Source organism: Bombina bombina, chromosome 2 (assembly GCF_027579735.1).
Source record: "Bombina bombina isolate aBomBom1 chromosome 2, aBomBom1.pri, whole genome shotgun sequence".
NCBI lineage: Eukaryota > Metazoa > Chordata > Amphibia > Anura > Bombinatoridae > Bombina > Bombina bombina.
Window position 1 is genome coordinate 1327368305 of NC_069500.1, and position 14233 is coordinate 1327382537.

The 14233-nt window shown below is 38.0% G+C and overlaps 1 protein-coding gene across 1 annotated transcript in view; it reads right to left on the reverse strand.

Moving 5' to 3' along the window:
- Positions 1-200: 200 nt before the first annotated feature.
- The window catches only part of HTT (huntingtin), a gene marked incomplete in the record, with an annotated part of 1068170 nt that continues 1054137 nt past the window's right edge, over positions 201-14233 (reverse strand). Inside the window, 4 exon segments of the mRNA XM_053704193.1 lie at positions 201-2144; positions 5290-5450; positions 11413-11575; positions 12472-12577. Coding sequence (XP_053560168.1) covers positions 1931-2144; positions 5290-5450; positions 11413-11575; positions 12472-12577 — 644 coding nt within the window.

Genomic DNA, 14233 nt, shown 5'->3' on the forward strand with positions numbered 1-14233 from the left:
TATACAAAACTGGGAAATGGGTAATAAAGAGATTATCTAGCTTTTTAAACAAACATTCTGGTGTAGACTGTCCCTTTAAAATACTTCATACTGGGTAAAAAAAAAAGTGTGCACACATATTTCATTTACAAGACTGACACATCTGTGGGTGTTTACAAACAAACAATAAAATAAAAAGAGACTGTACAGGAGACACTCCAGAGTATTTAGTTACATTATATTGTTTCCGTGAAAAGTCAACATGAATTTCTGAAATTATGAGTTTGCAGCATAAGGTAATTACATAGATTTTAAGAGAAAGAACAACTTTTATTTTCATTTTAGAAAGATGAAAAGTAAAGAAGAAATGCATACATTAGCTTTATTTCTGATGATATAAATGAGGCAAAGATAAATATTAGAGCATGACCAATTATTCTGCAAGGATGCTGATCCAATCGATCTGTTTGTGCCTCTTTAATGTATAATCTAATGTTAAAACCATAATAGTAGTGCACTCAAAACACCATTAAAACACGTAAGAGATCATATTTAGGTGTTTGTAGCATGTGTTGTCCATATGTTGTTACTGTTCCTGTGTGAGACAGACATATTTTGCCATGTTGTGGTGCACCAGTATAAGCTGTGAAACAAATTACAACACTCTAAAGTAAAGGCTTAATTTCGGGAAGTTTTAGAGAGTATATTTTGTGTGCATTACAAACCAAGTCCATTAGAGGGACCAGTGAGATTTGTGTATATGTTTACAGAACTGTATTGAAAACTATACTTTTTAGAGCATTAACAACATGTTTTACTATTGGTCTGGTAAGATTGAACATATCCTTCAGGTTTTACAGTGTACACCTATAACTGAAGCTAGTGATTACAACAAGAGTCATGGGCTGACAGAAACGGAATAAAATAAAATAAAAAAATGGAATTTATTTCACGTACACTATGGTAACTACGGCTCAGCTTCATCATTAGTCAAAACACAAAAACCCCACACATTTCAAATTCTAGAATAAAAACAGATTACAATCTTTAGAAAGTTTACAAGATAAGGTCCTCTGCTTTAATAATTGGAAACTTCATTGCACCTTAAAATTTATTACCCTCCAGTTTCACAAAAAATAAAATAGTGATTTAATGAAGGATATAATTAACGTTGAATGTAAAATTTTATGAAAATGAACAAAAAGAAAAAAAAAAAAAAAAAAAAAAAGAATGAAATGACATTAAGCAAAGTGACTGTTCATTTGAAATTACAGATTATCATGCACTATAGGTTTTACAATTATACATATTTTACAGGTTATAGAAATATAAGTTAAAACAATTTATTCCAATACCCAAATTTTGTCACAGAGAGAAGAAGATTACCGAAGTGCTGCAATATGCACAAATATTTCCACACCATCAAAGCATATAACTCAAAAGGTATTATCAAAGTCCAGCAAGACGTCAAACAACATAACATTTTGATTCTTCTTGTCCTTAAATTAATTTATTGCGTTCAAAAAAGGCAAACAGAACCACTATACTTGGTCTTGCCCACCATTTATGAGGCAGAACTTGAGTGTAAGACTTAATTGTTATAAATGTTAAACCATCGGTTTAATGTATGTGGATTTAAACCATTACAAAATATCCTTGGAAAGTAAAAACTACTGAGCTGACTGCTGGACTGGCGTTCTGTGTATCTTTTTTTTGTAGTGTGGATTTGTGTTGTTAAAGTCCCTACCACAAACCATTTAAAAGTTTAGAACATGACATTTACATTCACTTTAATAATTCTAGTAGCAATCAGAACTTGTTATTTACAAGAAGTGACATTCAGTGCAGAATGTGCATACGACTATGGATGATGAGGATTATTTACCGATCACTCATGTCTTCAGAACTGACAATGAGTCTGATTGGGAAACAAGCCTCACCAACAATCTGCCTAACAAACTGCAATCTTGTGAACATTCTGCAAACATATCAGCAGACGGTGATAGGGGCTTCCAGGAGATGCCACCAGCTCAAATACAGACTGGAAGGCTCTTCGGTCCAGTTCTTCATCTATCTGATGTCTGTAAAAGTCTAAGGCCACCAGACAAAATAGGTTGACGTCTACTGGCTCTGATTTTCCCATTCGGCTAATTACATGTGGAAGACTGTGTTGCGGGTTAAGATATAACAACAATGGCGAAGAAAACATGCAACGCTTTTGATGCTGTTATCTACAATGTACAACGGCAAATTGGAAACATTATGTGCAATTGCCAGAAATAACTCTAGAGTAAAAACAAAGTACTTAGCAAGACAATTTAGGATACAAAATATGAGAACGCAGACAGCTGCAATGAAGGATGAGGTGCGAAAATAATGTATATGAAAAAGCAGCATTATATTTATAATGTAAATAAATCTTTGAAATAGTGAAACATTTTACTCACTTGAGATTATTACAAATGATTTACTAATAGCGCTTTTATCTATTTCGTGTTCTCAAATGCTGCTTTAGTCTGTGTAAACTACCCCCTATACTGGAGAATGCTATTACTGCAATACAAAAGCTATGTGCACAAGAGGTAGCTGCAGAAACACTTAAAGGGACACTGAACCCACATTTTTTCTTTTGTGATTCAGATAGAGCATGCGATTTTAAGCAACTTTCTAGTTTACTCCTATTATCAAATTTTCTTCATTCTCTTGGCATCTTTATTTGAAAAGCAAGAATGTAAGTTTAGATGTCGGCCCATTTTTGGTAAACAACCTGGTTTGTTCTTGCTGATTGGTGGATAAATTCATCCACCAATAAACAAGTGCTGTCCAGTGTAATGAACCAAAAATTGGCTGGCTCCTTAGCTTAGATGCCTTCTTTTTCAAATAAAGATAGCAAGAGAACGAAGAAAAATTGATAACAGGAGAAAATTAGAAAGTTTCTTAACATTGCATGCTCTACTTGAATCACGAAAAAAAAAATTGGGTTCAGTGTCCCTTTAAACTTAGCCAAAAAAACCACAACAGAATAATGTCTCTTTAAAGGCACACTGAACCCAATTTTTTTTCTTTCGTGATTCAGATACAGCATGCAATTTTAAGCAACTTTCTAATTTACTCCTTTTATCAATTTTTATTAATTCTCTTGCTATATTTATTTGAAAAGCAAGAATATAAGTTTAAAAGCCGGCCCATTTTTGGTTCACAACCTGAGTTGTCCGTGCTGATTGGACAGAACCAATAAACAAGTGCTATCCAGTGTTCTGAACCAACAATTATCTGGCTCCTTAGCTTAGATGCCTTCTTCTTCAAATAAAGATAGCAAGAGAACGAAGAAAAATTGATAATAGGAGTAAATTAGAAAGTTGCTTAAAATTGCATGTTCTATCTGAATCATGAAAGAAAAAAAATTGGTTTAGTGTCCCTTTAAGAGAGCATTTAATTTTGGACTGGACTGACAAAAATAGACAATTTCATATTTTTACTATTATCAATAGTATGTATCAACTGTACAATTGTTAAAACTACTGTAAAAGGCAAATTATCACAAATATACATTGCTATATTGTGTTTCATTAATGTCTTAAACATCTACTCCCTAGTGCCAGGGGAATATCTATGTACTGTATAAAACCGCAGGGCTAATACTGTAGTTATGATCAGATATTGGTGTCCTGAACAAAAATAAATGAAAATATGTAGCGCTTGTTTATTATTTAAAGATAATAAATGGGAGTAACATTGTGCACCAAAAATATATTGTGAATCTTCCAGAGGTAAGAACAAAATTTATTTCATGATGGCGAGAGTCCACAAATCATCATGTGTGAAAATTCTGCTCCTGACCAGTAGGAGGGGTCCAAAAGAAACCCCAACACACCAGAGTTTTAAATCCTTCCCACTTGATTCATGGAATCTCACTATCTGATGAAAGAAAACGGTGCTCTGACAAAATGCAGAAGGACATTTGGCAGACGGACATTTGGCCGACAGGCAGAAAGGTAAAGAATGTTCCGATGACGGCCGAGGGCAGATGCGATCCAGAGTGCTCTGTTCTAATCAGAGCCTCGGGCGCCGCAACTGCCTCTGGGAACCTTACCATGGGTCCCTGGCGCACGTCTTGTAATTCTCTGTCTGGGAAATTATCTATCTATCTATCAAATCCATCTATTTATCTATCAAATCTATCTGTCTATCGTATCTATCAAATGTATCTATTGAATCTATTGATCTATCTATCTAATCTATGTATCTATCTATCAAATCTATCTATCTCGTGGCCGGACTGTTATCTGACGGCCAAATGTCCGTCGGCCAAATGTCCGTCTGCCAAATGTCCGTCGGCTAAAAGTCCGGCCACGAAGAAAACAACTTAAGCGGAGCCTATATAGAATTTTGATACAACCAGCCAGTTAAAGGGATATAAAAGTGCATTATGTATGTTTCATTGCAATTAATAGTCTTGGGCTGTCTTTTCACCTTACCACAAAGTTAATTTACTAATGATGTAGGTTAGAAAACCATGGTCTTTATTTTGCAAAAAAAAAAAACACCTATTGCACTTGTTGGTGAATATTAGACTTTTTAATAAAAAGAAAAATGAAAAATAGTACTAAAGCTACGTTATATGTGTATCACAAAAGAAGGAATCTAGAGCGCAAAATCAGAGAGCCAGAAATAGCGTAAATCCAAGATAACAACGTTTAAAGGGACATAATACTCATATGCTAAATTACTTGAAACTGATGCAGTACAACTGTAAAAAGCTGACAGGAAAATATCACCTGAGAATCTCTATGTAAAAAAAGGAAGATATTTTACCTCACAATCTCCTCAGCTCAGCAGAGTAAGTTCTGTGTAAAAAGTTATACTCAGCTGCTCCCAGCTGCAGGTAAAAAAAAATAAAAAAAATGAAGAAATGATCAGCAGCCAATCAGCATCAGCAGTGCTGAGGTCATGAACTCTTTTACTGTGATCTCATGAGATTTGACTTAACTCTCATGATATTTCATTGTAAACTTCCTTACACTGAATAGGGAAATAAGATGAGAGTGCACAAGGCTCAACCCTTCAGCTGTCCTGGGACAGACATACTGATATGCTGCTTAGAAGTCCTTTACAATGGGATGTGGCTACTGAGAAACTTTTGAGGTAAAATATCTTTCTTTTTTACATAGAGATGTTCAGGTGATATTTTCTAGTCAGCTTTTTAAAGCTATGCTGCATCACTTTCAAGTGTTTAAACATTTGGGTAACATGGCCCTTTAATATATAAAACTTTATATGTTTATGATTTTTATCAATGAAAAAGGATACATTGCGGAGATCCACTTGCTTGTGGAAGCACTGACAAAAAAGCAGGAAAGGCTCCACATTGCCATAGCAACCGGTGTTCGTTGAGTGAAGTTTGAAAGAGACAGCATCACCCAGTCACGTACCATAGAGGACTGTCCAGTTGCATGCAACGTCTGAAAGACCTGCCAAAAACAAGGTAAGCATAACTGCATAAAACTAGAGCAGGTGAGGTGTAAATTCTAAATTTATGGTTAACCTCTTGGCTGCCAATGTGCGCTGCCTAATGTGTTGGAGCCATTTCTGTAACCATGTGTGATAAATGTATTTAGAAAAACAAAATTTATGCTTACCTGATCAAATTTCTTTCTTTCCGGACATGGAGAGTCCACAACGTCATTCCAATTACTAGTGGGATATTCAACTCCTGGCCAGCAGGAGGCAGCAAAGAGCACCCCAGCAAAGCTGTTAAGTGTAACTGCCTTACCCATAACCCGCAGTCATTCAGCCGAAGGAAATGGAAAAGGAAGAAACACAAGGGCGAAAAAGGTGCCTGAGGTTTATAGAAAAAAACCTGCCAATTCATAAAAAGAAAAGATGGCGGGGTCGTGGACTCTCAATGTTCGGAAAGAAAGAAATTTATTAGGTAAGCATAAGTTTTGTTTTCTTTCCTATGACATGGAGAGTCCACAACGTCATTCCAATTACTAGTGGGAACCCATACCCAAGCTAGAGGACATGGAATGAACAGGGAGTGAGAAAAAGGCAGGAGGACCTAAACAGAAGGCACCACCGCTTGTAGAACCTTTCTCCCAAAAGAAGCCTCAGCCGAGGCAAAGGTATCAAATTTGTAGAATTTGGAAAAAGTATGCATAGAGAATCAAGTTGCCTCCTTGCAAATCTGTTCCACAGAAGCCCAGGTAGAGGAGACAACCCTAGTGGAATGAGCTGCAACTCTTAGGGGGACTCACACTGAAAGCTCAGATACTCAGTGAGCGGAAGAAATGGCAACAAGAAACAAAACATTCCAGGATAACAGTTTTAACTTTGAGAACTAAATTAAGGCTCCACAGGGGAGCAACAGGTTTAAAAACAGGTCTGATTCTAACCAGAGCCTGTACAAAGGCTTAAACATCTGGTACATCTCCCAGACGTTTGTGGAAAAGGATAGATAACACAGAAATCTGACCCTTTAGAGTACTGACCGATAAACCCTTATCCAGGCCATCTTGAAGAAAAGACAAAATCCGGGGAATCCTCAACTGGTTCCAGGAGAATACCTTAGATTCACACCAATAGAGATATTTACGCTATATCTTATGGTAAATCTTATGAGTAACTAGTTTCGAGCCAGTTTCGATGACTGCTTCAGAAAAAACACGTTTGGACAGAACTAGGTGTTCAATCTCCAAGCAGTTAGCTTCAGAGAACCTAGGTTTGTATGGAGGAAAGGACCCTGACGTAGAAGGTCTTTCCTCAGAGGTAACCTCCAAGGAGGTAGAGATGGCATCCGAACCAGATCCTGTGAGGCCATGCAGGAGCTATTAGAATCACTGATGCTCTCGCCTGTTTGATACGAGCAATGACTCGTGGAAGGAGAGCAAACGGAGTAAACAGATAAGCCAGAGAAAACCTCTAAGGAACCGCTAGAGCATCTATCAGAACGGCCTGAGGAGCTCTTGATCTTGAACCATACTTTGGAAACTCTGCATTTTGTCGGGACGCCATCAAAGTCAACTCTGGAACCCCCCACTTGAAGGGTATCTGAGAGAACACTTCCGTATGGAGAGCCCACTCCCCGGGATGAAAGGTCTGTCTGCTCAGAAAATCCACTTCCCAGTTGTCTACTCCTGGGATGTAGATTGCAGATAGGAGACAATCGTGTGCTTCCACCCACTGAAGAATCCAAGTCTCTCCTAGGTGGTTGATGTAAGCCACTGAAGTGATGTTGTCTGATTGGTATCTTATAAACCGGACCAACAACAGTTGAAGCCACGCTGATACAGCATTGAAGATAGCTCTCAACTCGAAGATGTTTATGGGGAGAGAAGACTCTTCCCACGACCACAGGCCCTGAGCCTTTAGAGGGCCCGAAAAAGCTCCCCAGCCTGACGTCACAATTTCCCAAGAAGGTCTCAGAAAGCAAGTGCCCCAAAACAGATGTTCCTGTGACAGCCACCATGAGAGAGAGTCTCTTGTTAGAGGGTCCAGATTTAACCTCTGAGATAAATCCAAATGATCTCCGTTTCATTGACAGAGCACACAAAGCTGCAGCAGTCGAAGATGGAACCGTGCAAAAGGAATGATGTCCATGGATGCCACCATCAGACCAATCACCTCCAAGCATTGGGCCACAGACGGACGGAAGGCAAACTGGAGAGAAAGGCAGAAAGCAAGAATCTTGTCTTTTCTGACCTCCGTCAGAAAAATCTTCATGGACAGGGAATCTATTATAGTTCCCAGAAAACAAATCTTGGTAGATAGAACAAGAGAACTTTTTTCCAAATTCACCTTCCACCCATGGGAATGAAGAAAAGACAACAGCATCTCTGTATGAGATTTGGCTAGTTGAAAAGATGATGCCTGAACCAAGATGTCGTCTAGATAAGGCGCCACAGCAATTCCCTGGGATCTGATCACAGCCAATAGCGCCCCCAGAATCTTTGTGAATATTCTGGGAGCCGTGGCTAGACCAAATGGAAGAGCAACAAATTGGAAGTGCTTGTCCAGAACTGCAAACCTCAGATACTGATAGTGTTCCCTGGGAATGGGAACATGAAGGTATGTGTCCTTTAGGTCTATGGTCATCATAAACTGACCTTCCTGTACCAAAGGAAGAAGGGAACGAATAGTTTCCATCTTGAAGAATGGAACCCTGAGGAATTTGTTGAGACACTTGAGGTTTAGAATGAGCCAAAAAGTTCCCTCCTTTTTGGGAACCACAAATAGATTTGAATAGAATCTTAGACCCTGTTCTAATAGAGGGTCAGGAACAATAACTCCCAGAGAAAATAGGTCTTTTACACAGTTTAAGAATGCATACTTCTTTATTTGGTTTGACGACAGTCTTGACAGGAGAAATCTGCCCCTTGGAGGGCAAGACTTGAATCCCATCCTGTAACCCTGGGATATTATGTCCACCATCTAAAGGTCTGGGACATCTCATATCCAGGCTTGACGAAAAAGAGAAAGCACCTGCCCCCTCCCCCCCCCAGATCCACACTGGAATCAGGGGTGGAACCTTTATGCTGATTTAGAGTCAGCAGAAGGCTTCTTGTTTTGTTTTCCCTTGTTCCAGGGCTGGTTGGATTTCCAAGAAGATCTGAGTTGATCTGGTTTGGAAGAGGACTTTGGTCCCTTAAAGTTACGAAAGGAATGAAAAATGTTCTTGTCCTGAGGTAGGAAAGATCCCTTTCCACTTGTAATCTCTGAAATGATCTCTGCTAGACCAGGTCCAAACAAAGTCTTTCCCTTGTAGGGTAAAGCCAAAAGCTTGGCCTTAGAAGAAACATTGGCAGACCAAGATTTTAACCACAGAGCCCTGCGGGCTAGTATCGTGAAGCTAGACATCTTAGCTCCCAGATGAATTATCTGCATATTGACATCACAGATAAAATTATTGGCCAATTTGAGAGCTTTGATGCCATCCTGGATCTCCTCTACTGTAGTTTCCTGTGTAATGAGATCAGACAATGCGTCACACCAATAAGATGCAACTTCCGCAACCGTAGCAATACTTGCTGTTGGTTGCCACTGTAGTCCTTGATGAACATACATCATTTTTAAGTAAGCCTCTAGCTTCTTGTCCATTGGGTCCTTAAAAGAGCAACTATCCTCTATAGAAATGGTAGTTCTCTTAGCAAGAGTTGAAATAGCTCCTTCTACCTTAGGTACAGTGCGCCATGAGTCACGAATAGAGTCAGCAACAGGAAACATCTTTTTAAAAATAGGGGAAGTGGAAAAAGGAAATCTCAGACATCTTCCTTGGACCAGGAAAAATTTCCTAAAACTTCCTCAGAAGATGGAGAATCATAAACTCTATCCAGTTTAGAAGAATTGGTAGGGTTGGCAGCAACCAAAGGTTCAGAGTCATCTAAAGTAGCTAGGACCTCCTTCAATAGTAACCGGAGGTGTTCCAGCATAAATCTAAAATTTACTTCTTCAGATTCTAAAGATTTTTCTTCTAAAGTGTTAGAGTCTGAGATCTCACCTTCAGAAGCTGCTGAAGTATTCTCCTCATCAGACAACTGATCAAGAGTGGCTAATGCAGTTCTACAGTCAGAAGCCTTAGTATCAGGCAAACATTTAGATTTTCTCTTGTGTTTACCCAAGGAAGGGAAAGCTGATAAAGCCACTGTTACTGCAGAGGAAACCTGAGTGGCAAATTCCCCAGGTAAATAAACACCCCCAGGTGGTTGAGAGAACACAGAAGGCACAGTATGAGAAACAACTAAGGCTTGGGACGTTTGAGGAGAAAGCTGAGGCATGTCGCACACAGCATAATCCTGAGAGACAGCTCAGATAGGAGTAATTTATCTTTAAATTTTAAAGTTTTAGTTAAACAAGAGGAACAGAATTGCATTGGAACAACAATCTGGGCCTCTAAGCATAATAAACATTTATCCATAGAAATTGACTGATTCTGTTCAGAGTTCATGCTAAGGAGTCCCACTATTAGAAATAAAATCAGCAAGTAAGGGAAATAAAACTTTTATTTCTCAAATTAAATAAAAAGCAAGGTAGAGAATTAAACAGAGCTCCTAGAAGATATTTCCTTTTAGACGATCCTAAAAGAAGATTACTTGGCTATATTGTGAAACTCCTAGAAGAGATTTCATATCTTAGCTCCTAGCACTGTAACTCTGACAGAAGAAGATCGCTATCGATCTCCACAGCTCTGCTCCGGAAAACCAGAAGTATGGGTCACGTGAGTGGGCCCAATAAAAACTGTGCAATACTATAGAAAAAAGAGCACAAAATGGTACAACTTAAAAACAACGGCCACCGCGTTTCATGTCTAACAGTTGTAGAAGTATTGAGTAATGATCCAGAGCCTGACAGGCTGAGAAATTAAAACTCCAATCATATAATAAAAATAAATTAGGTTATTAATAAGCCCTAATTATAGTCTCTTTCCTTTAGCCTGTCATACTAATATGTGCCATACTGTGAAAACAAAGAATTGTGTCCCCAATATGAATCCTTCACTATAAGGATTGTCCCAGAATGGATCTGTAAAAAGAGGCTTAACCTCTTAAGAGCTGCAGCCCTCCTGTACCTAGAAAGGCAAAGGCACTTACCTTAGATCCTATTGCATTCAAGATGCTGATCCTCAAAGTGCGGCAGGCACTACGCTCCCTGCCATGGACCTGTAGGAAAAATAAAGAACAGAGTAACCAACTCTGTCTTTCCACAAAGGGGTAGAAAATGTTAAAAGTGAAGCAAAGACTTCCTCAACACCTTTTAACTGCTAAAAGCCACTACTCTTACTCAAGAGATTGACATGGACACAGCTAAACCACAATCCTTGCTTGCATGGAAAAGTACCCATAAAAGAATCAAATCTTCAGATACCAACTTCGCACAACCTCCATTGACAGAGGCAAAGAGAACGAATGGGGGTTATAGGTAAGGCAGTTACACTTAACTGGGGTGCTCTTTGCCTCTTCCTGCTGGCCAGGAGTTGAATACCCCACTAGTAATTGGAATGACGTAGTGGACTTTCCATGTCATAGGAAAGAAACAAACATAACCTTGTAGCATAATGAAAACTACACAAGGTTATACACAATCTATAATGCTACTCCAAAGAGGACAAAACATACGCACGCACACACATACATGCAAATAAAGTTGTTTAGTTTATAAGGTATAGCTTATACTATAGTACAGTATTGTTAGGGGTTTATTAGGGGTCTTAATAATGGGAAAAAAGTGAATAAACTTACAATAACGTTTGGTTGAATTAGACAACATATTTAATAAAATCTAAAGAATTATCTAAATTTACTAATTCATTTTATATAATGTGTTGTACACAGTTTTTAAACATAATCTTTTATAATTGTTGAATGTTTCTATGCTACACAGTATATAAACCTGTACTTGTAAGAGTAAAACATGCTTGACCACATCAAAGTTTATTACCTTGTAAACTACAGTTGCCATGAATTGTGGGTAGGGCTGCTGGTTGGATAAGAACTCTCCAATTACTTTATTCATTACATCTTGTGGAGGGAAGAAATCGTCCAAAAACTGAGGAAGGATCTTTGCCACAACTCTAGCTTCAAACGGAAAACCTTTTCTGATCCTTTATGAATATTAAAAAAGAAAAAAAAAAAAATCACTTTTTTAGGCAGTTACGAAGATAATACATTATACACCATTTCCCACTAGATACCGTAGCATAATTTACTGAGGATTAAGACAAAATAATAATTTAGATGCCTTTTATAAACCTGTCAAATACTGTTACTCCTGCAGATCAGAAAGGGAGTGCTGAAGAAAATAGTTTCCTCACCAATTTCTTTAATACGTTACTTTAGAGAAGTTGTTTGTGGTTTAGAAGTAGTTTGGCATTATACACGCTTCATAATTAATCTAGAATGGCAAAGTAGTTATAATCTGTAAACTGTACATTAAAAGGGCATTAATAATCCAATCAGATAGTTACACAGGTGAGTTGTACGACTAGCGTACCAGCAGTTTTCTACGGATCACAAGTGCTACTTCTACTGTGTATTTAACCCCTCTGCGGGGGTTAAATACATTGAGGTGCAGGGTTGCTAGTCTTAAAATAACATGCTCTAACAAATTAGTGCAGGCAATTTTTTGACTATTATGGCCCTTTAAGACATAGTAAGTAACTACCCAAAGCTTATGGCTATAATACCAAAAGAATAAGAGAAAAAACTAATTTTATTAGCAATGATACTTATGCTAATCCAACAATATATACATATATGGATTTTTCAGATGCCATCTACGTTATCTGTGAGGAGATACATAATAAACATTTTCCCCTCTAAAGCAAATTAACAAGTAGTACCTATCTAGCTTTTCCATAACACCTTAAATCCCTGGTAATGTAATAAAATGTGTTATGAATGGCTTCAGCATGTACAATAACTACAAAAATACAGTTTAAAATTACAGGGCATACTGATGCTATTATAGGAAGAAACATTGATTGAAACAGTTTAATACCTATCAAACAGTACAGATACCCGCTCCATAGCTACAATAACCGATTCATTGTCTGGAGCTGCTGCGGAAGGCTCAACGGAACGACCAGGACTCATCTTCTCTTTGCCTAGATGCAAACAAATGACTTGTAATGCAGCTGTCACTAAAGGAAGAGTATGAAATGATTCAAAAGTGAAAACAAACATCTGCATATAGGACTTATGTATATGTTATATGTCAAAATAACAATGTGTCTGACTAATTACAATGAGCGCTCACAGACTCTGCATACAGGACTTATGTATATGTTATATGTCACAAAAACCATGTGCCTGACTAATTACAATGAGCTCTCACTAAATCTGCATACAGGACTTATGTATATGTTATATGTCACAATAACAATGTGTCTGACTAATTACAATGAGCTCTCACTAAATCTGCATACAGGACTTATGTATATGTTATGTGTCACAATAATCATGTGCCTGACTAATTACAATGAACGCTCACAGACTCTGTTTACAGGACTTATGTATAAGTTATATGTCAAAATAACAATGTGTCTGACTAATTACAATGAGCTCTCACTAAATCTACATACAGGACTTATGTATATGTTATATGTCACAATAACAATGTGTCTGACTAATTACAATCGGCTAGATTTAGAGTTTTGTCGGTAACGACCCGCGTAGCTAACGCTGGTTTTTTTTCCCCCGCACCTTTTAAATACTGCTGGTATTTAGAGTTCACAGAATGGCTGTGTTAGGCTCCAAAAAAGGAGCGTAGAGCATAATTTACCGCCACTGCAACTCTCAATACCAGCAGTGCTTACGGACGCGTGCACGATTCCCCCATAGGAAACAATGGGGCAGTTTGAGCTGAAAAACCCCCACACCTGCAAAAAAGCAGCGTTCAGCTCTTAACGCAGCCCCATTGTTTCTTATGGGGAAACACTTCCTAAGTCTGCACCTAACACTCTAACATGAACCCCGAGCCTAAACACCCCTAACCTTACACTTATTAACCCCTAATCTGCCGCCCCCGCTGTCGCTGACACCGGCATATTTTTTAACCCCTAATCTGCCGCTCCGTACACCGCCGCAACCTACATTATACCTATGTACCCCTAATCTGCTGCCCCTAACACCGCCGAACCCTATATTATATTTATTAACCCCTAATCTGCCCCCCACAACGTCGCCGCCAGCTACCTACAATAATTAACCCCTAATCTGCCGACCAGACCTCACCGCTACTATAATAAATGTATTAACCCCTAATCCGCCTCCCTCCCGCCTCAAAAACCCTATAATAAATAGTATTAACCCCTAATCTGCCCTCCCTAACATCGCCGACACCGAACTTCAATTATTAACCCCTAATCTGCCGACCGGACCTCGCCGCCACTCTAATAAATGTATTAATCCCTAAAGCTAACTCTAACCCTAACACTCCCCTAAGTTAAATATAAATTAACTCTTATTAAATAAATTATTCATATTTAAAGCTAAATACTTACCTGTAAAATAAGTCCTAATATAGCTACAATATAAATAATAATTATATTGTAGCTATTTTAGGATTAATATTTATTTTACAGGCAACTTTGTATTTATTTTAACCAGGTACAATAGCTATTAAATAGTTCATAACTATTTAATAGCTACCTAGTTAAAATAATTACAAAATTACCTGTAAAATAAATCCTAACCTAAGTTACAATTAAACCTAACACTACACTATCAATAAATTAATTACATACAAATCCCTACAAATA